Raw genomic sequence first — 26,606 nt, forward strand, 5'->3', positions numbered from 1 at the left:
TTGTACCAATTCATCAGGTAGTTTTCAAGAGTACTTGGTGCTTGGTGATGTTGGTGCCACCAGAGGAAAGGTCAGAGGGTAAGTTAAGTCATCCACTACAGAAAATTAATGTATGTTTAAAATTGTATTCAAAATTCATCCAGATGAGGTTATTCAGTCTGGACCAACCGAGAGTTCTGACCAGACCATGTAGCGGCTGTGTTGCATGAAGATAACTTGCACAAGCTGGTATCTTAAAGGTCTGATGTGATGTCTAGCTTGCATATTTCTGTCTGCACACAGTATGTAGGCCATTACAAAGCATTGTGTCGTTGTTGTGCGAGTGCTGTGGAGCCAGAGTGACATAGCTGGAACTTCAGCAGGGCTCCCCAGGGACAGGGCCTCGGTCCTGGGAAGCAGTGACCTAGGATCAGCCGGACCATCGCAGCTTCAGGCTGCAGCAGCACTGTAAACCTCCGTCTTTCCCACCGTGGGTTGGCCCACGGCTGACATTTGAACAGCTATCAGAATTAGCCCAGTTCCTCCCAGACTTTCGGTGGGAAGAATTGATGATTTGATCTTTGACGACTCTAGGCAGAGAGGAAGAAGTTTTCTCCTGGGCGATAACTATTATTAACAGGGCTGATATCCTGCTAAAGAAGGCAGTCCTTGTGGGAATGTTTATTAGGTTCAAATGTCATATTGTGAGTGAAAAATACTGAGTGTGTGTGTGTGGGTGGTGGGGGGGTGTAGCATGTTGTTTCATGATCGGTCCGAGCCACCTCTCATAGCTTAGGGGGCTCTTAGTTTGGTAACAAAGCCATATCTGGTTCTGAAAGCTTGTTATTTGATTAAGACTAATCTCCAGGTTTTGATTTCAACTGGTTTTGTCTGGGGAGGAAGTGAGTTTTGCTCTGTTTCTGTGTCTAAACCAAAGCTCAGCCTGTTAAACTGGATTTTGAGTTCTCTGAGCTGAAGGGAGCTGCACCCTGAGTGATGTGTGGAGGAGGCAGGCATGGGAAAATGCTGACCAAACAGTTTTACAATGACATGTAAAAGCAGAAAAAAAAATTCCATTCATTACAGGCATCGTTTTGACATTTTGACAGGAAAGGCTTAAACCCTCTCTGTCTGAGAGCTAGACAAGAATATTGGAACCATGTCTTGTCTTTATATACTGTGTTAAGCTGGCACTTGCAGCCAGTTAGCAGTGGAACTGAATACAGGGAAGCAGCTAACCTGGTTTCATCAAAATCCCCTACCACCAATTATTTTGTGGTGTATTGGGGGGTTGTATACCAGACGTGTAAGTACTCCCATTAAATATAATATTATGACTTTACACTGATTTCAGAACAAATTAAACAAACAAGGTATAACATGTGAATTAGTGAGATTTACGCACGTGAGAGACCCAACACGCCCCTCGCGTACTTGCGGGGGGCGTGCGTCAGCCAATTTTTCTGACTATACGACAAAGCGACGCGAGCCTCACGCAGCCCGCAAGGCTTGTGATTGCTCTGCTTACTACATCCCGTCCGGAGTCGCATTTCCGGTTTCATGCCCGGAAACTGCGGAAACCACGGAAGATTTAGAAGAACGAATATGGACCAAAATAGAAGAGCACTTGGCAGAAAAGATCCGAAACTATGACCACTAGTATAACCCGTCACTGACCGGCGGATTTGTCCGCCAGAAAAAGGATCTGAGGAGCCGCCGTGGCGATGTAAATATACGTGTGCCACACACGAAGAAGAGCCGACTCCGGCAAGTGGTCTGGCGGTGAATTGCGTTGCAACACGCGCAAGTGTGGGGGAACTATAAACCAAAACGAGTCCGTAGAAGCTGCGTGCGTGCGTGCGTGCGTGCGTAAAAAACGACTATAATTCGGCCTTAACTGTCTCCTGGCTGCAGCGGGTACAGATTCAAGCTAATGGTTTTGGGCGCCACATGGAAAGTTGTCCCCCCTTTGCTCCGCTGAACGTCCACTGGACTTCCTCAGGATTAAAGCCTGGCTGGATCTCGAGGGACGGGAGGAGAATGATGTTGTCATCTACCCCTGACCACACCATCAACATGCCAGCTCATATCATGGTATTTCCTGCAGATAGGTCTGGTATGCACCTGGTTGTGTTTTTCTTTTATTCTTTGGCTCTCTGGAATGTCACATTACTCCATATGCAAGAGAAACATTTGCATCACTAACTACAATGGTCAGTCCAATGCAGGCCAGAGACGGACTAAACTATTTATTTCCTGCATTCACACTCTCCTACATTGTCTTCAATGCTCGACTGCAATGCTAGCAGTGCTATTATATTTTCAATCTCAAGTCATTGGCGATAGTTGCCGCATAGAAACAATATTTGTCGCTCCCATTCAGATCTGTTGGACTAATTCTTATCAGTGTGCATCGATGTGTTTGGTCTGGCTGTGGTTCGAGGCCTGTTTCTCTCTCTGCAGTACACGAGGACCATTGTTATGGCCGGCTCCAGCTCTCATGCTGATAACAGGTTGATTTCCATCCTTCTGTTTGAATGCATGCAGCGTTTAGTGGGGAAATAGGGGCCTTCTGAGTTCCCCTGCTGAATTTAATCAAGCAATGAGACCAATGAGATGAATTAGGGCTGGAGCTGACTCAGCCTTACAGAGGCCTCTTTATGCTGCAGCCCTAGTCGAGGGGGCCCAGGGTTAGAATGCATCACACACAGGAAAACACCAGGCAGCTCCCAGACAGTCCAGGCCCCAGAAGTCCGACCCTGAAACCCTCCCCGCTTGCCGTTTATAAGTAGCATATCGCCTCACTAGAGCCACTTTCAAAGAGCTTGCGTTCACATGGCGAGGCCCCCCATTTCCTCCTCTCTCTCAGGAGGGAAATGTAAGTGTGCAGGAGTGGAAATGTTGCAGAGCTGAAGGGAAGTGAATGGGTGAAGAAAGCAATGTTATTTGTGGAACAGTGGGACCCATTGGTTTAAAATAAACTGCGCAAAATGACTTACTGGAAACTGCTCAGCCGTCTGCTGCTGATTAATGCCTCATTTTTCAATGGGCACAGAATGTGTTTGAGGTAAAGGACAGAGAAAGACGACTAACTTTTGTTTGATCCAAGGTCATTGATTGGCCAGCTTCAAGGCCCTCTATCTGCCCCTGGGATCTGTCTTCCTATTGGACATCCTGTCCCTGATGAATTGTCACTCTTCTCATTTAAGATCACACAGAGGAAGCCGGGCCACTGCCAGGACACACCCACTCATCTTTTGCAGGCCAATCGGGCGTCTCCAGTTGTCAAGCATCCTTCGCACTCAGAAAGCCACAGCTGCCACAGGAGCTCCTCCGCAGGAATTTTTGTTTGTGTCCTTCCCTCCCTAATCTCTGACCACACACACTTGTTCACTTGTGACAGGCAGCCGCTGCCTCTTGGCCGTGGCCCAGTCACCCCCCCCTTGTCCTCATTGCCGCTCTGAGACATCTGTGTTGTGAGGCAAATGAACAGGAAAAGTGGGGGGACTTCAGAGGCGACTGCTGGAACAGAACAAGGGGGCCCCCACTGCAGAGTTATATAACAGTCTGAAATCTATAGCAGCATGAAGAACATCACTCTCCTTTGCAGACACATGCCGTCCTCTCATACCGTGAACATGGACATTACTTTACATGCATGCCCTCTTTGGGACAGATGCAAATCCCATCTTATACAGATATCCAGATATGAATGATTCCTTCTAGACATGAAGTTTGTTCTCTGTGAAATTGAGAGGATGTGATCTCACTCACTTAAAATCCAACCTATGTCGTTGGCCGGTTATGACTGAATCCAGGCTTTTCCTTTGTGTAGAGTGTCCCTTCCCAGCCCCCACACAGAAAGACGTGTGTTCTCCAAGAAAAGGGTAATTATATACTAGAGATATGAGTGTCAATACAAATAACTTAAATTTGTGATATTTGCTTTAGGGAAACGTCCTGGCTGTGAATTAGATGATAAGATCAACAGCACTCTTGTGTCTGTCTGTATACAGCCTGCAGCAAGGTAGCTTAGTTTAACATAAAGACTGGAAACAAGAGGAAACAGGTACCCAGCCTCTGTCACAAATTCTCCCTATAAGCTAATTTAAACCTCACAAATCAACACATTACATCTCGTTTGTTTAATCCACACAGAAACGTAAGAGTGAAAATATCAAATTATATAGTATAACAGGGGGGAATGTACACGGGAACTCAGTTGCCAAGTAACAGACATATAGCCTCATGTTAAACAGCAGATAGGCGTTTTTACAATTTGGCTTTTGTACGGATTAAACAAGATGGATATACGTGGTATCTCCTCACATAACTCTTGCTGGACAGAGAATAAGGATATGTCCTGAAATGTTAAACTGTTTCAAGCATTGAGCATTTTGCAGAACAAACCTAAACCCCTTGTTCCTGTCACCTCATAGAACTCCTTTTGTTTAAAATGAACCCTCTTCCTCTCCCCTCCTCTTGTCTGTTATTACTCCTGAGTGCATGGTGGAGAATAGGGCAATGTTCTCAGAGACTCTGGTAGGAGTGAGGGATGCAAGCTGCCGGACGTCAGACTTGTATACAGACTAAATGGAAGAGGAGGGGGGGGATTCAACAGTGACCAAGGCCCAAACTGTAGAAAAGAATCCCTCTTGTGTTCAAGAGCAAGACAACTAAAGACCAGGCCCGGATGTTGCCGTCTGTCCCGTCATTGTCTCCTCAACGTTGGCATTTCAGTTTGAATGATGGCTTTCACTTTAGCCAAAACATTCCTAGGACACGGTGAGGGGAACACCCTCTTTTTTCCCCTGTGCTGATTTGACGACGCTCCATTTGTTTTCTAATCTCCCTGCGTAGTTGAGTGCAAATTAACTGGCTGCACCACAGGGCTCCCAATTACATCTTAAGGACTGAAGGAGAACTGGGGAAGTGGAATTTACACATCCAAACAGATATAATCAGGAGATGCCGGGTAAAGGAAACCACAGCAATAGTTGTAGGGAGCGCTGCTGCAAACAGTTGTATCTCCAATCCTGCACTTTACTTGGTGAACGCCACTTCTCCCCTCAGCCCCTCTGAAGTGAGTGGCATTGAAAGGACAGCTTTGATGTGTGATGCTCGCGATAGAGGCGCACTCCACCCGCTGATAGCATGACCAGAAAAGCATGTGAAAGAGCAAGAACACACAACTACCCATGAACATTTATGTAACCTACTTTTTATGTTCGTGAACGGGTGTTCAGCCCACTTCCAGTGGGGTGAACACACTTGTCGGGAAGGCACATAGTCTGCAACCGTGTGACAGACAGAAGCCACTTTATCTACTGTACTGGCTGAGCTACACCAGCTATCACTCAGGGCTGGGAGGAGTGTTCACCACTGTTCACACCACAGCATTCCAGCCATAGCATCCTTTTCTCTACTGTCAGTAAACCCAAACAGCCAGCTTGACTCAGAGCACATGGGCAACCTGTAATCAAGCTTAGCCCTGAAACTGCCATGTAAAAGCAAATCCAGTGTTTATATCCAAGAGGCCTCCCTCATGGAGCGACTCACTTGATCTTGCACAGGAAATGCATGAGATGATGTTAAGCTTTAAACCGATCACTAGGATTAAAGATCTTGACTATCACCCTCCACCTCTTCTCTTTCTTTCTCTTTCTCTCTCTTTGTCTGTTTCTCTTGATCTGTGGCAGTCTGCCCATCTCCGGGCCCCTGTGCTCTGGTGGGTTCAGTGGACTGGTATGCAGCAGGAATCTTTGGATCAAGGTGATTTCACGCTCCTCCACGTTTTCCCAGGGCTTTGGCCGCTCTGTATTACCTCTGTGCAGCCCGGAGTGTGTGATAGCGGCTGACATGTGTTATCATAGGACACATGCACAAACAGCAGCAACAGGGTAAGGGTGCTTTATCTGTCTAACACCTCTGTTTCCCTCAAGTGTCAGTGCTTTGAATGTCTGGTATGGTGGGGCTTCTTTGGCCTCTTGTGGAGAGATCCCCTTTTGACAAAAACATCGACCCAGGGATTTGTCACCCTCTCCATTCACAGACAAAGGGATAACCCCTTTGACATGAAATCTCAATTCTAAGATGAATCCTCTCATACATACACCCCCCCCCCCTTTGAAGTAGAACTAATCTAGCTAACCTTGACATTCCCTCAGACAGTTCCCACTCTCATTTCACAGTCTTCTCTCATAATAGCTCCACAGTACTCCTCGATTTTTCTCACTGAAACTTCATATCTCATTCAGCTCTCTGGTGGCGGCTGTGAAAGGAGGACGTTTGTGAAGCCGTTCCAGCGAGAAGCAGTTCAACCACTCTCATTCAGCTCGACTCTTAATATTCCTGCAAGCGATTGAAGGCGGCAAATTTAGAGGCATTTTTTTGCAAATATTTGGCACAGGGAGCCAACAAGGGAATGAAACGACCTTCATAGATCAAACGTGACAGGGAGTTGACAACTTCATAACTTCCTCCTCTTTTATAACCCCCACCTTTTTACAGATTAGATCCTGTCTTAGAAGGACAACATAATAAACACTTTTCGAAAGCACTCTCTGCTGATTTGCATGTCCATATCCTCATACTTGCCTACATGCCAAAGGACTTCCTTTACGGAAACGTTTTCCCCTACTGGTGGTCCGAGATGCCGTCCACACCCTGAGCCATAAGGATGTGTGCAACAACCAGCCCCCATGTTTTTAAAAGTCCAAAATCTGTGTACTCACTTTGAGCAAGACTATCCCATATTACCAAAACCTACAACATGTAAAAAAGCTGCAGTTGTGTACCAAGAGTCCACAGTCACACATGTAATTTGGTGAGACTCTGGCCCTGTGGTGCTTTGAGCTAAATGCTAAATATCAGTATGCTAACATGATATGTTAAGCTAGCTATTTTAACAATCAAAGTCCTGTGTGTTAGCATCCCAATGTTAGCTAATTTGGATAAAACGTGTGAAATTTTTCCGCCTGGCCTCCTAGTATAAACAAATCCAGGAGAATCCGATGTGTGAACACAGCAGGGGATCCCCGCAGGATTCACTACAAGTGAGTGTGGTTGTATTTAAAAAAACATGTTTCTCCGGGTGAAAGGGCGTTGTCACACGCATGGAAGACACCATTGAAGACGTCAAACTTCGTAGCCAATTGTCTGGCTTCTACTCGCAGGTCATGTCTGAAACCTTCTCAAGAAACAATGAAATCCTTTTAATTAACGTTGCATGTTCAATTAAACCTAAAAGATTACGATGCGATTTGCCGAGTAATAAAACGTTGGTGCAGAGGCCACCCTGTAGCTAACAGCAGATAAGTAAAGGCTGAAGAACTGTGTGTCTGCTAGCATTTTACCAATTCTGGGCATGCATGCTTTTAATAATCTTTATACACACTTATCCCCCCACCTGCTAGCCTTTTAAGGGAGAATAAGAGTTTCTGTCAGTTCTTCAGTCTACATTTTATAGCACTGTCTTCACATGTGTCAGGCCAGCTGGGTTGGGGCTCGGAGATATGAAGGTCTAATTGCAGACAGTGCAACGGTGCTGATTTTTAACATAAACTGCATACAAAAATGTAAATAGTCTATGATTTGTGGACTAGTGGAGCTATATGGCTTCCTTCCAGTTTTCTATAAAGCATCATTCTTGCTGATAATTATTCTAATGCTGCCTTCGGGGAAGTTAATATACAACATATTTTCAGCCATTAAAGAGGACATATAAAGTGCCTACTGAGTAATGGAATGCAATGGACTTTGAACAGAACAGTCTAAAAAGACAAAACAAATTGTTTCTTTTCAGTTTTTATGCATTTTTTAAATACGATGTTTAATTCTTAACTCATTATATCCTTTTCGTTTAAATGTCCTTTTAACATGTTCTCATGTTTCTTAAAATAATGTCAACATGTTTTTATTTTGATATATATTGTATGTAAAGCATTTTGAGCTGCATTTCTTGTATGAAAGATGCTATACAAATAAAGTTTATGGTTATCATTGTCATTTGTCTCTGTATTGTTTTTTATGTCTCTGTCCGGCACCTTGAATATACATCTGTGTATGAAAGGTGCTATACAAAATTATCATTTTAATATTGTCTCTGTTGTTTTTAATGTCTCTGTACTGCACCTTGAATACAAATAAAGCTTATTATCATTTTTAATTTAGCCTCTATGTTGTTTTAAATTTGTCTGTACAGCAACTAATATACATATATACATATAGCACATTGAATATACTTCTGTGTATGAAAGGTGCTATACAAATAAAGTTTATTATCATTTTAATATTGTCTCTGTTGTTTTTAATGTCTCTGTACTGCACCTTGAATACAAATAAAGCTTATTATCATTTTTAATTTAGCCTCTATGTTGTTTTAAATGTGTCTGTACAGCAACTAATATACATATATACATATAGCACATTGAATATACTTCTGTGTATGAAAGGTGATATACAAATAAAGTTTATTATCATTTTAATATTGTCTCTGTTGTTTTTAATGTCTCTGTACTGCACCTTGAATACAAATAAAGTTTATTATTATTTTTAATTTAGCCTCTATGTTGTTTTAAATGTGTCTGTACAGCAACTAATATACATATATACATATAGCACATTGAATATACTTCTGTGTATGAAAGGTGCTATACAAATAAAGTTTATTATCATTTTAATATTGTCTCTGTTGTTTTTAATGTCTCTATACTGCACCTTGAATACAAATATAGTGTTTTATCATTTAAATATTGTCTCTGTTGTTTTTAATGTCTCTGTACTGCATCTTGAATACAAATAAAGTTGATTTTTATTTTAATTTAGCCTCTATGTGGTTTTGTATGTCTCTGTACTTCGGCTTGAATACAAATAAGGCCTATTATCATTTTTAATTTAGCCTCTATGTTGTTTTAAATGTGTCTGTACAGCAATTAATATACATATATACATATAGCACATTGAATATACTTCTGTGTATGAACTGTGTTTTATAAACATTGCCTTTCTCCCACAGAGGCTCTTATTGTGAAGGTCTTGCCGGATGTGTCGCTGCTGCACAGGGCCGGTCGGACCTCCGAGCAGCCGCAGAGGAAGAAGCGAGCCAGGAGGCAGCAGGACTGGAGCGAACCCAGTCATCTCCGCTTCATGCTTCGTCCTGGGCACTTCTCCTCCTCCTCCTCCTCTCCTCCTCCTCTCCTCCTCCACTCTCAACAACCGTCTGACACCAGTTGATTCCCTTCTCACACTTTTAGCCATTAAAACAAAAGGAGAACGAGGAGAGAGAGAGAGAGGGGGGAAGAAGGGGCCCGAGTCATGGAGCTGTTTTGCCTGGAGTCGGAAATAACTGTGCGAGCCCAGCCGGACCCAAACATCCTGTACGACGACCGGGTTCTGCAGAGTTTATTAACCATCGAGGACCGGTTCCTTCCGCAGTGCTCGTACTTCCAGCGGGTGCAGAAGGACATTCAGCCCTACATGAGACGGATGGTTGCAGGCTGGATGCACGAGGTTTGTGGGGACGTTTCGTGCTGTGGATGCTTTCTTTAAGCTAACTTTCTCTTTGCTTCTTTTCTTTTTAATGCTAGCTCTCGAACCCGGGGTGTTCTAAGTCAGGGAGGCTTGTCATGTTGTGTGACAATTGAATGACAATGACTCACCGAAACGCGTGGGAGAGACGGAAATTCCTGTGCGAAGACAAATCGGCTTCAGAGAAGTAGCCTAGCTTGATATTTACATCGGTTAACCGCTAATAACCTGGTGCTTTCTGTTAGCTGGCTAGCTCAAACCACACAGGGAGGGTTTGGGCTAATTAACAATATCAAAAATTCACATTTCCCCCCCTCGGTGTAATTATTATTAATTGTTTAAAACTTTATGCAGGCTCATGGCAGGGCAGCAGGGGTGGGGGGGCGAGAGTGCAACACCACTTTCATTTTTAAAAAAGCTAAAAAAACACCTCACGCTAGCCACCGCTTCTTGTTTATAACTGTCGGGAAGTGTTTTAAAACAACTTGGGGACATTTTGCACGTTTTCTGAAAAGCCCCAAGTTGTTTGGTTTAATTTTAAAATATTTTCTAAAAAACGCGACAAGCCCCAACAAGGAAGAGGAGGCGAGTTTTTTTCTTTCTTCTTCTTTGCTGAGCGACTTCCTATTAAACTAATTTGCTTTTCGGCCTGATTTTGCAGTTCATGACTTAAGATGTGTTTAAAGTCACCATTTTATTAACCTATTTTAAACACAATCATGTAAAAAACAACACAATCCCTAAAGCAGAACCAGTCCTCATATCCCATCTAAGTTGTATTTGGGAATTTTCCTCTTTCAAATACTACAATATAACACTTTTAATTTTATATATCTGTGTCTTTCTAGGTGTGTGAGGAGGAGAAGAGCAACGAGGACGTCTTCCCTTTAGCCATTAATTATTTGGACAGATTTTTAGCAGTGATGCAGACTAGGAAGAACTACTTGCAGCTCCTGGGAGCCGTGTGCATGTTCCTGGCCTCCAAGTTAAAAGACAGCCGGCCGCTATCAGCAGAGAAACTCTGCATGTACACAGACAACTCCATCTCACCACGGGAGCTGCTGGTAAGAACTGCCCCCATTCATCCATCCATGTATCCCTTCATCCATTCATCCCTTCATCCATCCATTTGCTTGTTCGTTGATTCTCTGGAGGCATACAAAAAAAATGCAGTTTCACATTTTGGGATGATTTTATAATGCTAATAGCTTAATTTGTTTCACAGGAAGTATCCCATTTTCCCCATAAGTGGAGTTGTGCACAATACAGCCACATCCTTTCTTTGGCTCCATGTGGACCGGAGAGGGATGTGTTGCCATCTAGTGCCAGTTATGCAGCATAGAATTTGGATTTATCTTTAAATATAATGGAAGTGCTCTGTTTGCCCAATCGATGTAGACGGAGGTATTCTTCAAAACATTCATTCTACTTCCATGCATCCATATGAGGGTTAATAAGAGTGTATCCCTTTATGGAATTCACAACGATACTTTACAGCCGAAAACAGAAGGATATTAAGTCAACAAAACTTTCTCCACATAGGCAAGTTGAATTAGCTATTTTATGCTCAAACTTTCAATGATTCTGAGAACTACTTTCTTATGGCTAAGATAAGTAGAACTGAATCAAACTATTAATATTATCTTGCTGACTTTAGGCTTTTCTTTGACTTACTCTGGAAGTTTTGACTACAAGAGAAAACATAATTTGCATTTGTCATCACATTTCTGTTGGTGTACTACTAAAGAATTGAGGGTCTTGACCATTTGACCCGTTTCTTATTTTAGCCAATGGCTCCATATGTTCTTTATACATCTTCCTGTGTTGCCTGGAGCGGTTGAGGGAAATGACATGCATCCCATCTGATGCTCCATATTGTCGTAAGACTCCAGATTCCTGGATATCCTCACAGGATGTTCGGAGGACGCATTCTGAGCCAGTTAAAGATGTTGCAGCTCTTCCTTGTAATGAACACTCTACCGGTGCAGCAGAGAAGTTTAAGGGCGTGTGTATTTGTGTGTGTTTGTGTGTGTGTGTGTGCACGCGTGTGTGGCAGCTGTCCAGGAAGTGAGCGCCCGGACAACAAACCTCCGCCCCGCTCATGTCACAGTCAATAATCTCCCGAGGGGTTAGATTAAATGGGTTAAATGCAAAGCATGTGTCAGGCTATGGGCTAGATACCAACGTATATGTAAATGATGGCTGACGTCCCGGATGACAGATAAGCGTCGGGGGGGGCCCTGCTGCTGTCGGGGTTTTGTCGTTTACTACGTTTACTTTGTGGGTGACACAGGAAGTGTGAAGTTGAAATCATCAGCATTTATTCATCACGTAGTCGACACTCATAGTGCAGTCGACATCTGGTGTATTAATATGAATGAGGTGGACATAATAATATACACCTGTTATAACAATACAGCTCAGCAACACCAAAAACTGCCGCTCTTAATGGGAATTTGTGAGTATGTGACATGATTTTAAAAGTCCCCTACACAGTGTTACTTAAAAAATAATATAAAGCTTTCATTGTACAAGAGAAAGCGGCACACAAATTTGATAAATACTTGAAACCTAAAAATAGAATAATGGCTCTAATAAATGCTTAAAAATAGAAAGTTTGGAAAGATTTAGTTTTTATAGCTTCTCTAAATCTCTTTTTACGAGCAAGATTTAATGGCAATCCTGGGGCATCTGGATATCTTTCTGTTTGGGGCAAATGTCATTAGTTCCGATGATGATAACGACAAATGAATGTGTCCCTGCGCTTCTCTGACTCTTGTGCTAAAATTTCTTTCCCATACTACTTGATTCTGCCGTCCACAATCATTACAATAGGTTTTTAAAATGAACTCTTTCATGTGTTCACTTTCCTGCCGTTGCAGAGACTGAGTGAAGAGTCAGCTCTGTGCTGCTGCCTGTGCACTGCAAACTCATGGTAGCTGTTTGAGGCGTGTGACAGGAAGGAAGGCGCTAGCTTTCTCATTGGCAGGGCCTCTAAGCAGGGCAAAGCTTGTCACATGCCGGCGATATGAACACAAAGGATGCGAGGAATGAGAATGGCATGCAGATAATAAGATACAGTGAGGAGAGATAAACCGAAGAAATGTTGCTCCTCTTACAGAGCCATTTCCTCTGGGAATAGAGATGGACTGTGATCCTTTTCATGGTCAATGGAGGCATGGCATCACGCCATTTAACCCCTCAGACTGTGGGGGCTTTTGCCTGGAAGCTTTTGTTGGAACTCATCTTTAATTTGTCTGGTTTCTTTCAGGACTGGGAACTGGTGGTACTGGGGAAGTTGAAGTGGAACATGGCCTCAGTCATTCCCAATGATTTTATAGAGCACATCGTACGCAGGCTGCCCCTCCCCAAAGACAAGCTGGCGATGGTGCGCAAACACACGCTGACATTCATCGCTCTCTGTGCCACAGGTAAACGCCGCTTCATATCATCTCATATGCCTTGTGTGCGTGCTGGGTCTGCTGCCTTGTTATTGCCACATCCACCAGAATATTCCCACACACACAAACATTCTCCCATTGTGAGTCATCTGTGACCTCTTTCTTCTCGGCCTGCCTTATCCACTTTCTCTTCTCTGCACAGCCTGTAGTAGGGGTTTTCTCAGCAGCTGCAAAAAGCTGCTTAAATTGGTCATCGCCATATTTCTCTACTAAGTGCCTGAGAAGAATCGTATAAGTGCCATGTTTAGATTAGCTACGTACGTGGTAATAGTAGTGATTTTATCATACTCTTAACTTTTGCTCCAGAAGACGTACTTTGCTGGATGACTCAGGTGCAGTTTAAGTCCTGTTTGTTGATAGAGAAGCTTCCAGGTTAAGAAAGTCAAAGCTCGAGTCATCTTCCTTCCTCCTCCCATCCTGACGTCCTGTCCAGAATAAACTCTGGAGGAGCTCAAACTCAGATGTCCCCTAAGGCCTCTTCCTAGGTGAATTTGCATGGCATTCCTTTGTCTATACTGGGAATCCCTCTAATATTTTCATATCCTGGATGGAAACACGACTGCGGGATCACCTAATACACACACAATGCAGCGCTCCTCTGTCACAAGGCTGACTTTCATCTGCCACTTCCTGTCAGCTAATTCAATGAAGGAAATAAAACAAAGAAGGTCACTTAAGTGCAATAAAATTCCCCACAAATGCCATTGCAGTGAAATCCTGCCAATAATTACTTGTTTACTAGAGCTAATTATTGGAACCATAGGCTCCTTCAATGAGTTTCTTTCCCCCTTCAGCAAAGTTTTAGTGTCACACTTATTTTTCTTTTTTATATTTGGGTGTGTTTCAGTGGTCGCCTCTGCTATTCATAAGCAGCTAGTTATATCCAAGCACAAAGCAGCCACAGTGGAAAAAAAAGGAGGCCTGCTGTGGTTCTGCAGTAATGTAAATGTTTGGAGTTTTATATGGAGTTGAGATGTTATTCTTATGATGGAGGAGCTCCTCCTATGGACAGCTGGTCCCTGGAGGAGAAAGATGGGCGTAGTGAAGCAGGCGGCTCTACAGGGTTTAATCAAAGCGAACAGGCCACCAGGAATGGGTGGCACTGGGCTGCGACCATCTGATAGGCTGTGTGTGCCGTTTCCCTGCCTTTTCGAGATCAACGTTGATCAGGACTGCCGAAAAAGCACCAGGGGCGGTTTCCACTAAACATCTCACCATTAAAAGTAGATTCTAACTGGCCATGTTAGGAGAAACTCCCAAGAAATAAGGCACATGTCAGCTCTAGCTTCTGCTTAAAGAGTAACTCACAAGTATCTCTTAAGTCTGAGAGGAGGTACTTCACTTAGCCTTAACAACTTTTGCCTTCACCCATGGTAGTCGACTTGTTCTCAGAAGAACTTGCATCATTGTTTACAAACGTCTCCGAGTCCCTTTTGTCCTGTCCTTATGGCAACGCAGCAGCAATGTTTTCAAAAGAAAATGGGCCCACTAGCGTTTCAAAACTTGTCAATTTAAGGCGCTCAAAAACTTGGTAAAAAAACAAAGTAAAAACTTTGTAGACGTAGTAGTAGTGTGTACACCAGGCATAAACGTAGCGTCAGCGATGCGTTTCATAACTTGGTAGTGTGGATAAAGCCTCAGACCTACTCACATTGGTCAGCTACTGAAGGGGATGTTGCTTCTCTTCTCAGTTGAGGAGTAAATACGAGATCAGTTAAAGTTTTAAAGCCTTTTTGTGGTGGACTAACATTCTCACAATGGACCAACATTGATTCAGCAGAAACAGAGATATGTTTTAAATTACATTTGATTTCATTTCAAATTCATTGTCATGGATCTGGGTTTTTTCGTTAACTCAAAGCGAAGAGATGTAATTGTTTGAACATAAGATACTTGGGGAATTCAACCCCAAGGTTTCCCATAAAGTTGAAGCTACCGTCGAGTTGAGGGCAGGGATCATGAACTTTTCAAAGTCGCCCCCCCTGCTTTTTTCATGACTTGCACTCGTCCTCCGCCTCCTCCATCCAGGCCTGTTGTCGTTCAGGTCTTTCTTGACTTCGATATGTGCTGGAGGGAGTTGTTCCTGGAACTCATTTCTCAGCGAGTAGGAGGCTTCCTACTCTGCTTTTCTAATCAAAGCTGTAGTTTCTATGGAGAAAACCACACAGGTTCCAGTGGCAGCCCGGTCTGTTGAAATCCAAACTGTGGGAAAGTCAGGTTTAGCTGCGGAGCTGAGGATGATTCAGATGTTTGCACCTCGCGTGCATCTCTCACACTTCCTGTGGGCTGTGTCAAGATTTGCAGCGCTTCGTATCAAAGTTACAAATGCAATTTCCGTGCGTCACTGTGGCCTAAAGCTGCTGCTTTACTAATTGCACATGAATGCTCTTTCTTCACCAGATGACCGCCTCGCCATGAATCCCCCTTCCATGATTGCCACAGGCAGCATGGGAGCTGCTGTATGTGGTCTCCAGTTCGACCACTCTGACCAGAGGCTGAGTCGTGACAACCTGACAGACCTGCTGGCCAAGATCACCAACACAGAGGTGGTGAGTACCACAGCGACGGAGATTTGTACATCAATGCAGAAATGCGTTGTTAATAATAATCATTGCAATATCTCATGACAGCAGCATCAAAGGCCCTTTAGTAAACAACAGTGATGACTTCAGTAGTGGCAGATTTAAGCTATTTACTTTTCATGGAGAGAGAGAGAGAGAGAGAGGCAGAGCAAGTTTCTGGCTCTTGGCTGGGGAGCCAGACTGCTGCTATAAAGAGCAGCGGCAGAGGGAATGTCTTCTTAAAACTCAGAGCCCACATTCTTGTGGTAGGACACATGCAATTTCTTCACATGGCTTCCACTTTAGCTGTGGGCCCCTCCTGGTGGAGGAATATGTTCGTAATGAAGCAAAGCAGTGGCTCTCTTCCAGTAAGTGAGGATGAAGACACACAAAGTTGTCAGAGCTGTCCTCATACCTGTGGACTCACATTCTCCTTGACGTGATCAGTGTGTTATACTGACTATTCTAACAACTGAATTGCACTTTTACTTTATATTGTACTGCAGCTGTGTTATTTACTCAATGGATACTTAGTTAAATCCTTTATCAATTCATAGATTTAACATTAGAATGGAGTTTGAACTGGATACAGGGGCTCTTTTATAAATATAATGGTCGTAAATAGGACTCCATAGACTTTAATTCATTGTGTAAGTCATAAATTACACATGCCATTATAATTAAATTATGCACAATAGACCAGTGTGTAATAAAATACGCATTTCAAAATTCGAATGGAGTTTGTACAGTTTCCAGGTGTTTGTACAATAGAAATAAAATCACATTTGATATAAATAAACGTTACATGAACCATATTTATCCCAGTGTGTGATTTCTGTGTCACCGTATCTTGTGACACCAGTGGATAACTTCATAGGCCCCGAAATCCTAATAGGCCGCAGTCACTGTGCCAGACTAACAAGACGGTTGCCTCTTGGCTTGTGGTTGCGTTGCTGTGGTGACGAGTGCCCCGCAACCCAGCCGTCACAACAGGCACCCCGACTGCAGCCCATCGGGTTCCAATTATCCGTACATTTCAAAGGAATGCTGGCCTCTTTGCGAGCCTTGGTGCATTCTTTAAGAATCCTGCAGCCGGCTCAGCGAGGCAGACCTCCCACATCTCCAACACAAGACCTGCAGAGGGGAGATGGAGACGGGGAGACGATCCCCCCCCCTTTCACAAGACAAGTTGTCCAAAAACATCCGGCCCCACTGTCCTATATTCTGTTTTACACCAAAACTCACAGGGTCAGGGTGCAGTAGGTCAAAGCCATTTCCTCTAGGCCCCCACATGGGACTGACCGTGCTGTAAACCCTGAGGGGAGGAGGGGAGGTAGAGAGGGAATCCAGAGCCTCAGCTCCGCTTATCTGCTCCCTCATAGACCACAGAGCTCCTTTAGGACCCTCCATTCCTTATCCTGCCCCTTCACTCATACATCAGACGTGCACCCCTGTGCCCACCCTGTAGCTCGCTGCTCTGTGCTGTTGGCATCGGCGTGTACTGGTACCCATTGTTCTGGTCATGATGCAGACAGGACCACCTACTGCAAAAACCATAATTCCCTGCTGGTATGCCATGCATGTGACCAAAGCATTTAAACGACTTGTTCGTTAGATTTTAGCACGCGAGTGTCAGCGTGCAGGTGTAAACATTAAAGAGTCTGTCTCTCCATATATGTACAGAAATTTAATTTATTGTGACATAATTAGATTAGTGTATAATATAGAGACCAGCTGAGAAAACCAGCTGACAAAGCTAATATGGGACTTTCACATATTTCATGCACGTTTTTCTTAAAACTTTGAATCTACAGGTATCTGTAGGAAAAGTCACAAAGATTTGCGATTAAAGCCTTTTAGAGGCAGATTGTGATTACATTTTTCTGCAGTATTTGGGTGTATAATTAGAGATACAACATATGTTACACTATGTTTGGGGTAAATCCGTTTAGTTTTTTTTGTAATCTTGCTTAAAACAAACATAACCTCCTCCGTGGAGGTAGTTAACAAAATGAAAAGTCAGACTTAAAGCTGCGTTTTTTTTGTTTGGGAGACAAATGATTGCATGCATGTGTGGTGGGGACAGTTCAATAGATGCAAAACAAAATGTTATGCTTCCAGGGCTGTTCGGTTACTGGAATGTATTATAAGCACTTACACACAAGCCGAGATGCTGGTGACGTGTGCGTGTGTAACGACTTCTGACCCCTTTTTGTTCCAGGACTGTTTGAGGGCGTGCCAGGAGCAAATCGAGCGCGTGCTGGCCACCAGCCTGCAGCAGGGCCAGCAGCACCGGCAGGAGAACGGGGTCCCGGCCGGCAGCAAAGCCAGGGAGCAGCAGGACCAGTCCAGCACCCCCACAGATGTCCGCGACGTCAACTTGTGAACCGCCGTTGTTCGACCACCTCACACGCACCACTCGTGCCCGTCACACCAATGAACTAGCCGGAGTGAGCAAGACAGGTGGGGGTGGGGGGTGTTTGAGCTGCCAGTATCTAGTCACTGCATGAGTGATGGTGTGACAATCTATGAACTTTTAGAAATTAAGGAATTTCCCCCCTTTTTTTGCCCCATTCATACCCGGCTGGGTGTTCTCTCACCTCACTGTACGGGCCACATTTAATCAAACAAGCTATTTAACAACAAAAAAAAGGTTAATTCTTGAAAACTTGATAGTGCCTTTGATTTCCCCTGACCGGAAATCTGAATATATTTTCATACTTGAAAAAAAAATCTATACCATAATTATATGAAATATACATATTTCTTTTGATACAACCTAGCAAAAAAAAATATATAATAAATAATGTATATATTTAGCAAGCATTTAGTTATGTTACTCTTTTATCATCTTTAGAAAACAGTTATCAATTCACAGTTTTACTGGGGTTTTCCTCGCATGATTGCAATGCTGATAAAATACAGTACATGGCATTTAAAGGAAGTTGACGCGGAGGAGGGTCGCTCGGCTCCGTCTCTCATACTGGGTGCACCTGTAGCAATGCTCTTTATTTATGCTGAAAAGTGCTGGCCAGGAGGGGGCTGGGCCCGCTCACAGAGGAAGGACGTTAGGGAGGGAGGGAGGGAGGGGATGGGATGGGATGGCGGCAGAGGCTAATGTCCGAAAGGTTAAGAGTGAGAAGAGAAGACGAGATCAGTTAAAGTCTTGATTTCACTGCCAAAGTCACCGAGGAGCACGGTATATTAACAGGACCCTGTGTACCTGCACATGTTGAATTCAGCGAGGCTACATTTAATCGTTCAGACGTTGGTGTTCGAGAGCAGATAGACGTTTCTGGTCTGTAGTTAAAATGTGGTTTTAGCATTAGCCAGGTTGTTGTCATGTTACTAGTCAAAAAAAAAGATTTGGAAAGTTTTGAGAGGAAACGAGTGAAGATCGAGAGGTTTGTTGAGGAACGATGACGAGCATGTGGAAAGTCTAGAGGGGGTGGGGGGGGGTGCCAGAAGTCATGACAGAGTTGGGAAATTAACTTAAGCTATATGATGTTTCTGATACTTGAGTGACACACAGGAGGAGGAACAGAATCCTCGGTGATGTCGGCCGGATCAGTTTGGACGTGCCGCAGTTTCTCCTGTTATCCATTGTACCATTTAACTTTATGAATAGTGGGCGACTTATAACAATATTGATGCACTTTTAAAAACACATTCCTTAAGAAGGGTAAGGGGATGGTGGTTGAGGAGAGTTCCGTGGGTTAGTAGGGTAATTTTTAGTTTTGTTTTCAATTTTTAGTTTTTTTCTTTTAAGTTATTTGATTTTCTTTTTTTTCTGGGCTGGATTCCCATGGGGTAACGCACGTTGTCTTGAAACCTATTCCTCGACAGGTGAGTAGACGTAGGATAATCAGTTATTGTATAATAGTATAGAAACTACGTAAAGCCAAGTCACATGTAGACTTAGATTTTTTTTGATCCAGTGCGTTTATTTACTTGAAATTTTGTTCATTCATAGCCAAAACCTTCCAATAGACTTTAAAGGAGTTCAACACATTCTGTGTCCAAACTATTCTTCTTGTTTTGTTCTTTGTATGTAAAACTGCTCTCCGAACTGAAATGTTAAAACTGCCATTTTTGTGACTTCTCTCCATTATAGACGTGGGTATGAAGGGGTTTACATAGTCGGAAAGTTTTGTATATAACCAGTTTCCCCTGAAGAGCAGAAATCCTCATTATATATTAGAACAGACTTTATTCTTTATTATGTTCATGCATGTTCTGTTGTGCTAAAGCCAAAATGTTTTTTTTTCCCTTTAAAAAAACAAACAAACATGCTTTAAACAGAACAAAATGTTCGTGCTTTTACATGTTTTGTGTATAATTTGTAAAACATAATTCCAAAGTGACAAAAAACAGACTATACACATGATTCTCTTGCTGCTATGAAGCTTTTTCTTTTCTAGTCTTACACAAAGATGCCTTATTGTGATTCACTTGTGTGCTGCTATATTATGAATTTTTGTATACGTCTCCTTTTGGCTTTTCTGTTTTTGTTTGTGTACCGGAGGGAACGTAACACAGTTTGGTGCGGGACTGGAAGTACTTGTACTTGTGTTTTGCCGATCTATTTTTTGATTAGCATGTTTTATTCTTTTTATTGTTTAATTTGTATCTTTTAAAAAAAATATTTTATCATATTCTTGCTGCTTCTTTGTAATGTTTGTGTACCTCAGGTTAATTTGGACAGATAGAGCGAGAGGCCATCTCATCATTACCTCAACACACTTCGTATAACACATCGTTTTCACTCTGAATTTGTTGGACGGGTTTTACTTCTTTTTTTTTCTCCGTGTGGATGAGAGGAAGTACGGTGCTTCTTCTAAATCTTCTTCTTCTGATTCTTCTTTTAAATCAAAAAATATCAAACTGCCAGATTCCACTGAGCAATTAAATGTGCCTATACTTTACAAAAGGTTATTTCAATCAGCTGGTGCTAAGTCAAATAACAGCCTAAACTGTATGTTATACGTTTCAGAAAGAAGATTTGGATTTTCATTGGCATGTTCAGATCAGTTCATTTGGACTAAAGTGGAATATTGTTTAGTTTTTGAGGTACCCGTTTTGTCAAAGTTCAAGCCACGAGAATGTTCTGTCGTCGTTCAGTGTGGTTGTTTTTTTTCTCCAAACTCCTCTCCCACTGTTCCCACCTGCAACCACACAGTGTACCTCAACAATTTCTCCTCATTAAATTGGCTAAAATCATGTGAGTGGTGTTTTTGTCCTGCAGAATTTAATCTGCTTCTCTGTTGAGTAAATTATTCATTTTGGACTTTGACTTTAATTTAGTGAGGTTATTGTATAGAAATCAGTGCATCTGAAAAGCCAAGAAATATATAGAAATATCCATCCTGAGAACGAGAAGTTTTGATCCTAGTTGTATTTGTTTGGATTTAAATTTGATTGATCAGTTTCATCAGTATTTGCAAGTTTGATGTTAATTTCCCCTTGCTAGCTTATAATGGACATTTATTTTAAACAATCCCAACAGTATTCCAATGTGTACAGGTACATTTACAACAATAATATAGTTTGGTGCAAGTTAACTCAATAGACGATAAAAAAACGTTGAAAGAAAATACTTACATTAGAACATCTATATGCTATGTATGAAAATATGAAGGGAAATAGAAGGAAACTTGATACTAGATTATATAGAAAAAATATACATAATGTTCTTATTCATATAATTATTACTACTTCTACATCTAATAACAGTAATAATATGAATAACAACAATAGTAATTTCCTTTTTATCATTATTACTATTGCCTCACTCTGTCTGTAGCGGTAGGGAGGGGGCAGTAATGCGCCACTTCCTCGTTTGCCAGCCGAGATAGCAGGAGAGAAGAAGAAGCAGGCGCAGAAGCAGGAAGTGACAGGAGGAGAAGATGTTGACGTTCAGTTTAACCCTGGTGAGACAGTAAGTGACCATTCACAGATTTAATTCCGCTCTCATGTCCTCAGAGAACGTGAGCACGATGGAACTGGAGTGTCGGTGTGTCTCAAACCAGTGAGCCGGCTACTGGTGCAGCATGGCGGCTGACTGGTGTAGTTCACTGGGGCTCAGTCCCCATCACTCAGCTTCTTGTGTTCAAAACTACACCACAGAGCTTTGTGTTGTCACTGAGTAATAAACCCAGTTGTGTGTGTTTGAGCTGATTGAGTCACGTTGTGTTCCTGCAGTGGGGAAACGACGTACAACCGAGACAAGCTGCTGCAAGGTACGTGACACCAGGAGGTGGATTCAACATGGATCCATCTGCACAGCCCAACTTCGAACTACCAGTCTCAACTTGTTAGAATATCCTCTCACGTTACACTGGACTGGACAGGTCCGCTTCTCAGGGAGGAAAGTAACTAAGTACATCTACACAAGTACAGGTCGACAATAACAATGACAATATAGAACTTTTTAACAAACTCTCTAACCCTCTCTTAACAAAGTGCTTAACAAGATCAAAGCTGACTAAAAGAACATAAGAGAAAGAAAACGCAAAGAAAAGCAAAATAACGACAAAATAGGCGTAAATCAACAACCAACAACTTTAAAAGAGACACAAAACTTGTTAGTCTTGTGGCTGCAAAAAATGTGCCTTGTCCCCTCAGGTCAAGGCGTGGACACGTCCCTGTCAGAGACGGGTTCGCTGCAGGGAGAAGCAGCTGGAAGATACCTCAGAGACATCGCCTTCAACAACGTGTTCGCCAGTAACTTACAACGGGCTGTGCAGGTGAGACAGACACACACAGCTGGGCTAAAACATGAAAACACACAAACTACATATGATCTATTTTACAGCCTGTTAATCCAGAGCCTGATTCTTATTTCCTCTTTTGCCATAGAGCTGCATTCCTGAGTGCAAAACTCATGAGTGTTAACAATGGGTGACATTCTCCTTCTATACCATGATAACTCATACGGTTGTTGAGGTTTTTAGTTATTTTAATGTTTTTATTTTTAAAGATAATCTAATTCTATATTGATCTCAATGGGGGAAAATCACATATTTCAGCTTCCAAGGAACAGAATCAATTCAGGCACAGAAGAATAAATAAAAATGAAACTGAACTATATAAGAACAATTTGACACGGACGCCACAAACTAAAGTATTTCAATGAATCCTCGAGTGATGTGCTCAGACATTGATTTTAAGATTTGTTATTCTACTCTTCTTAAGGGTTCTGATCTTATTTGTTATCCTGCTGACAAACAAACAGACTAAAAATAGTTTGCTGTAATGAGTCACAGCTAAATTCCTTTTCTAATCATACTTGATTCAATAAGACGTCCGACTCATCAGATTTACTTCAGCGTGTCATGCATTGTCGGTGGAACTTCTCGTGGGGGTTGATTAAAATTTTCCTGAGAATAAAAGTCTTTGTGCAACAGTCTTACGTCAGTGACCTTTTCAGTAAAGTAATTCCAGACCTGGCTCGTATCCTGCGGCCAGACTGCACGCACGTTTTCCTTTTTTAATGAAGAATGAAAAATCTTAACCAGCTCCTGTGTGATAATTTGGCTTCCTACATAAAAGGTGATCTTAACGGTACAGGTTAGAAGCACTGTCATCAGTTTATTGAAATATTCCACCGACAGAGTTTGAGGTAACTGAACCCACAACATCTTAATTTAAAGGTTCTCAACCCTCCGCAGTGCCACAGTCATAGTTTCAAATCCCCTCACTTTTCTGTAAATGTGTGTGTTAACTCTTAAATTGAAGCTGATACTGAGGTTTTCTCATCAAGGACAAATCTTCCAGTGAAACCAGTAAAATTACCCCAGTAGTTTTCGCCTGATTGAGGAAAAAAGCAGGATCACTTCCCGATATGAAATAGTTGTGTGAACATTCATGCGTCTGTGGGTTTTGATTCACCGGTGCTCACCACGTATTACCGATATTTCTCAAGTGTTTTGGCAAATAAAGACGTCTTGAGTCATTGATCTTCAGATCTCATTTCCTCCATCAGACTGCTGAACTCATCGTGAGGAGCAACACTCACTGTTCTGGCATGGAGATGGTCCTGGAGCCGTTACTCAGAGAGAGGGTGAGACTCGTGGGCTCCATACAACGTGTACATGTCACAGATAAACACCTTTATCCCCGCAGCAGGTTTTGTCATGAGCTCTGACCAGTGGTTTCGTCGTCCTCTCAGGGTTTCGGTGTCGCTGAAGGACGACCCAAAGAGCATCTGAAGAACATGGCCAACGCCGCCGGCCAGTCGTGTCGAGATTACACGCCTCCAGGAGGAGAGACTTTAGGACAGGTGAGTCACTCCTTTAGATGCTGATCCAGTCACAGTGTGAAAGTTGAAAACACACCAAGAACCTCAAGGTCAGAAGAGTGTTGATTGCACAACAGCGCCCTTCAGTGTTCATCCTGGGACATTGCATTTAAAAGTTTGTCGACGGATATCAGCTGCAAAAGTGGAGTCGACTTTTATATTTCTGTTGAATAACAATCATTTATCTTCAATATATCAAAACTTATCAAGCATGAAAAAACAGGTTTGTGTTTTAAAGACGACAGGAGAATTTATGTAAATGTTTTAAAATCACCAGCAGCAAATCTTCACGGAAAAAAAATGCAACCAGCAAGTTAAGAGCAGTTTTGCTTGAAAAGTGAGAATTAAGGAATTATCAAAATTGTTGACGAGTAGTTGAACAATTTCAATGTGCAGTTTGTAGAATGATAAAAAAAAAATGAGGCAAAACTTCATCTAACAGAATGTAAACATGACTTCCTGCCATTAGCTGATGGCGGACGCAGAATCAGTTGTGGAATCCTTTTGATCTCTGGGTAATGTCACCTTGCTTCCAGGTGAAGCTGCGATTCAAAAAATTCCTCAAAGTCCTTTTCAAGCAAATGCTGGAGGAACACGGAGCGTCTGGGTCGGACGCCTCTGATGGAGCGTTAGCCGGTGGAGACGCCCCAGAGGACGTGGCAGCTGCCGCCTCGGACGCCCCCTCGGTCGGTGCGGCTGACGACGGCCTGCAGGGTCTCGCGGTCCACGCTCTGGTGGTGAGCCACGGCGCCTACATCCGCGTGGCCATCGGGCACCTGGTGGAGGACCTGAAGTGCTCCCTACCTGCAGGGGTGAAGATGTCCCACATGATCGCACCCTGTCCAAACACCGGCATCGGCCGCTTTATCTTCACTCTGAGGGCGTCCGAGTCCGGCCCGGTGCTCTCTGCCGCTCGCTGTGTGTTCACCAACAGAACGGACCACCTAGCAAAGGTCACAGCCGCTGAGTAGTGAGTCGACGTTCTGTGTGTGTGCAGCAACTGTGCATGTTATGTTCAACATGTAAAGAAACAAACGCTAAAGGGAAATAAGAGACCTCAGGAGTTACCACGGGTAACCCAAACAAGAATGAACAGGGTATATGGTGTTTTATTCAGTAATCTATATGTTTTACTGTGGATCAGTAATATAAATACTGTATTATCAAACATGTGATCCTTCCAACTGTAGGCCTGTAAAGACTCGAGTGTCAGTCTCCATATTTAATGTATTATTACCTCTTTTATTGCCAAAGTCTATTTAGTGTTTGCGTAAACACTGATGAGTCACATGTGCAGCTGCTCATTTTTACTTTTACGTGCAATATAAGATGACAACACTAAATCTTTGTTTGAGTTTTTTATGCACATGTCTGAAAACGCTGTGAAACAACATTATTATTTATGTCTATGTGTGCAGATGCTTCATACTCATAGGTGTTTCTGAACACCCATATATATTTTGATTCATATTTGTGCATATAAAAGGGGAAATATTGTACTTTTAACTCCACTGCATTTATTTGAATGATTTAATCAAAGAGATTCCACAAACAAATATAAACAAAAATATAAATATTAAACAGATAATAATTTGGCAAAGATTCCCAAGATGTTCATTTACACGAGGGTAGTTATATGTTTATTCTTTTTTTAACTGAAGTCGGGTCTCAGCTGTTTTATGCTGATATCTGTGACTAGACTATTACTTGGCCGGGAGCTGTATAAGTTCTGGAATCGTCACCACAGCAGCGGAAATGTCGAGCTATTCCCTCGAAGGTTAATGGACGACAACGACCAATTAAGCTGTCGGTCAAAGCTGAAATCGCACCGCAGCTCATGTGCCCGTTTGCTAATGAAGTTAAGTCAATCAATCAAGTTTATTTGTGTGAAGTGAGGTGTGAAAAGTGCAGGATCCTCGGCTCCTGAGCGGAACTCCACAGAAACTGGGTCGATTGTTTAACCTGCTCCCATATTCATGACTTCCGTTTGCATAGTACATGTTGTCCCCGGGAAATGACGCAGCACACAAAGCACCAAACTTTTAAAGATCCACACGTTTAAAGAAAAGACACAAATCTGACACACAACTTTTCCTTTATGAGTTTATTTTGTCCCAAATTCAAGCAACCCTCCATCCACAACTCCTGCTCATACATTCAAAGACAAACCATGTTTTCTTACAGTATATGTACATTGTAAAGGAAAAAGCATTCATATAAATACCATAAATAACACTAAAGGAATGATTTTAAATAAATAAATACTCTTTGGGACTGGGGCTCATGTTGCTGGTGGTGCCCGGCACCCGTAAAATCATAGAGTTCAGATTTGATTTCAAGATCACTGCTCTGTAAAGGTTGTTTACCCTGTTGTCATATTACTTCAAGTCAAGAATTATAGGTTGTATTATTGGTGGCAAAATAAAAAAGGTTAAACATCTTACAATAAACTTCAAATCATCTTTTCCAACTCAGCAAATGTGGGACTTTGACAAGCGAAACCTCATCGTAGATCTGCTAATGCAGCCTTGTTTCACATCAGTAGACAGAAGGAGGCTGAAGTCAGGCTTCTGTCTGTCGGGGGGGTTAATGTCCCTTTGAAATTTGGGTTTGTCTTGCCAGCTGCAAAAAAACATGATGAGAAGAGACCACACACAAATAAACTAAACAAAATGTTGGTATTATTATTTTTAGTTGTTTTTTTTGTCCTGCTTTTCCAAAGATTGATGAAACTATATCTCCATGCAAGAGAGTGACAATTTATTATAACGGGTGGGA

General features: G+C 42.5%; 2 protein-coding genes across 2 annotated transcripts; both read left to right on the forward strand.

The window, feature by feature from the left end:
* Positions 1–9,081: 9,081 nt before the first annotated feature.
* Positions 9,082–18,597, forward strand: LOC133009010 (G1/S-specific cyclin-D2-like). The gene is made up of 5 exons (XM_061076415.1): positions 9,082–9,489; positions 10,356–10,571; positions 12,779–12,938; positions 15,369–15,517; positions 17,751–18,597. The coding sequence occupies exons 1-5, from the start codon at positions 9,295–9,297 to the stop codon at positions 17,913–17,915; spliced, it is 885 nt and encodes a 294-aa protein (XP_060932398.1). The 5' UTR covers positions 9,082–9,294; the 3' UTR covers positions 17,916–18,597.
* A 2,799-nt stretch (positions 18,598–21,396) lies between these two features.
* On the forward strand, positions 21,397–25,171 carry tigarb (TP53 induced glycolysis regulatory phosphatase b). Its single transcript, XM_061076436.1, has 6 exons — positions 21,397–21,467; positions 21,731–21,768; positions 22,154–22,275; positions 23,514–23,591; positions 23,700–23,810; positions 24,365–25,171. Exons 1-6 carry the CDS (start codon positions 21,436–21,438, stop codon positions 24,797–24,799), a joined length of 816 nt encoding a protein of 271 aa, XP_060932419.1. The 5' UTR covers positions 21,397–21,435; the 3' UTR covers positions 24,800–25,171.
* Positions 25,172–26,606: the final 1,435 nt, after the last annotated feature.

This window comes from Limanda limanda, chromosome 1 (genome assembly GCF_963576545.1).
Source record: "Limanda limanda chromosome 1, fLimLim1.1, whole genome shotgun sequence".
NCBI classification, from domain to species: domain Eukaryota; kingdom Metazoa; phylum Chordata; class Actinopteri; order Pleuronectiformes; family Pleuronectidae; genus Limanda; species Limanda limanda.

Excerpts from the sequence above, each read along its gene's own strand:
- tigarb (XM_061076436.1), top strand. The coding sequence starts at position 21,436 with ATGTTGACGTTCAGTTTAACCCTGGTGAGACA. Across the intron at positions 21,769-22,153 it reads CCGAGACAAGCTGCTGCAAG|GTCAAGGCGTGGACACGTCC; the intron begins GTACGTGACACC and ends TTGTCCCCTCAG. Across the intron at positions 23,811-24,364 it reads GAGGAGAGACTTTAGGACAG|GTGAAGCTGCGATTCAAAAA; the intron begins GTGAGTCACTCC and ends CCTTGCTTCCAG.
- LOC133009010 (XM_061076415.1), top strand. The coding sequence starts at position 9,295 with ATGGAGCTGTTTTGCCTGGAGTCGGAAATAACTGTGCGAGCCCAGCCG. Across the intron at positions 9,490-10,355 it reads TTGCAGGCTGGATGCACGAG|GTGTGTGAGGAGGAGAAGAG; the intron begins GTTTGTGGGGAC and ends GTGTCTTTCTAG. Across the intron at positions 15,518-17,750 it reads AGATCACCAACACAGAGGTG|GACTGTTTGAGGGCGTGCCA; the intron begins GTGAGTACCACA and ends TTTTTGTTCCAG.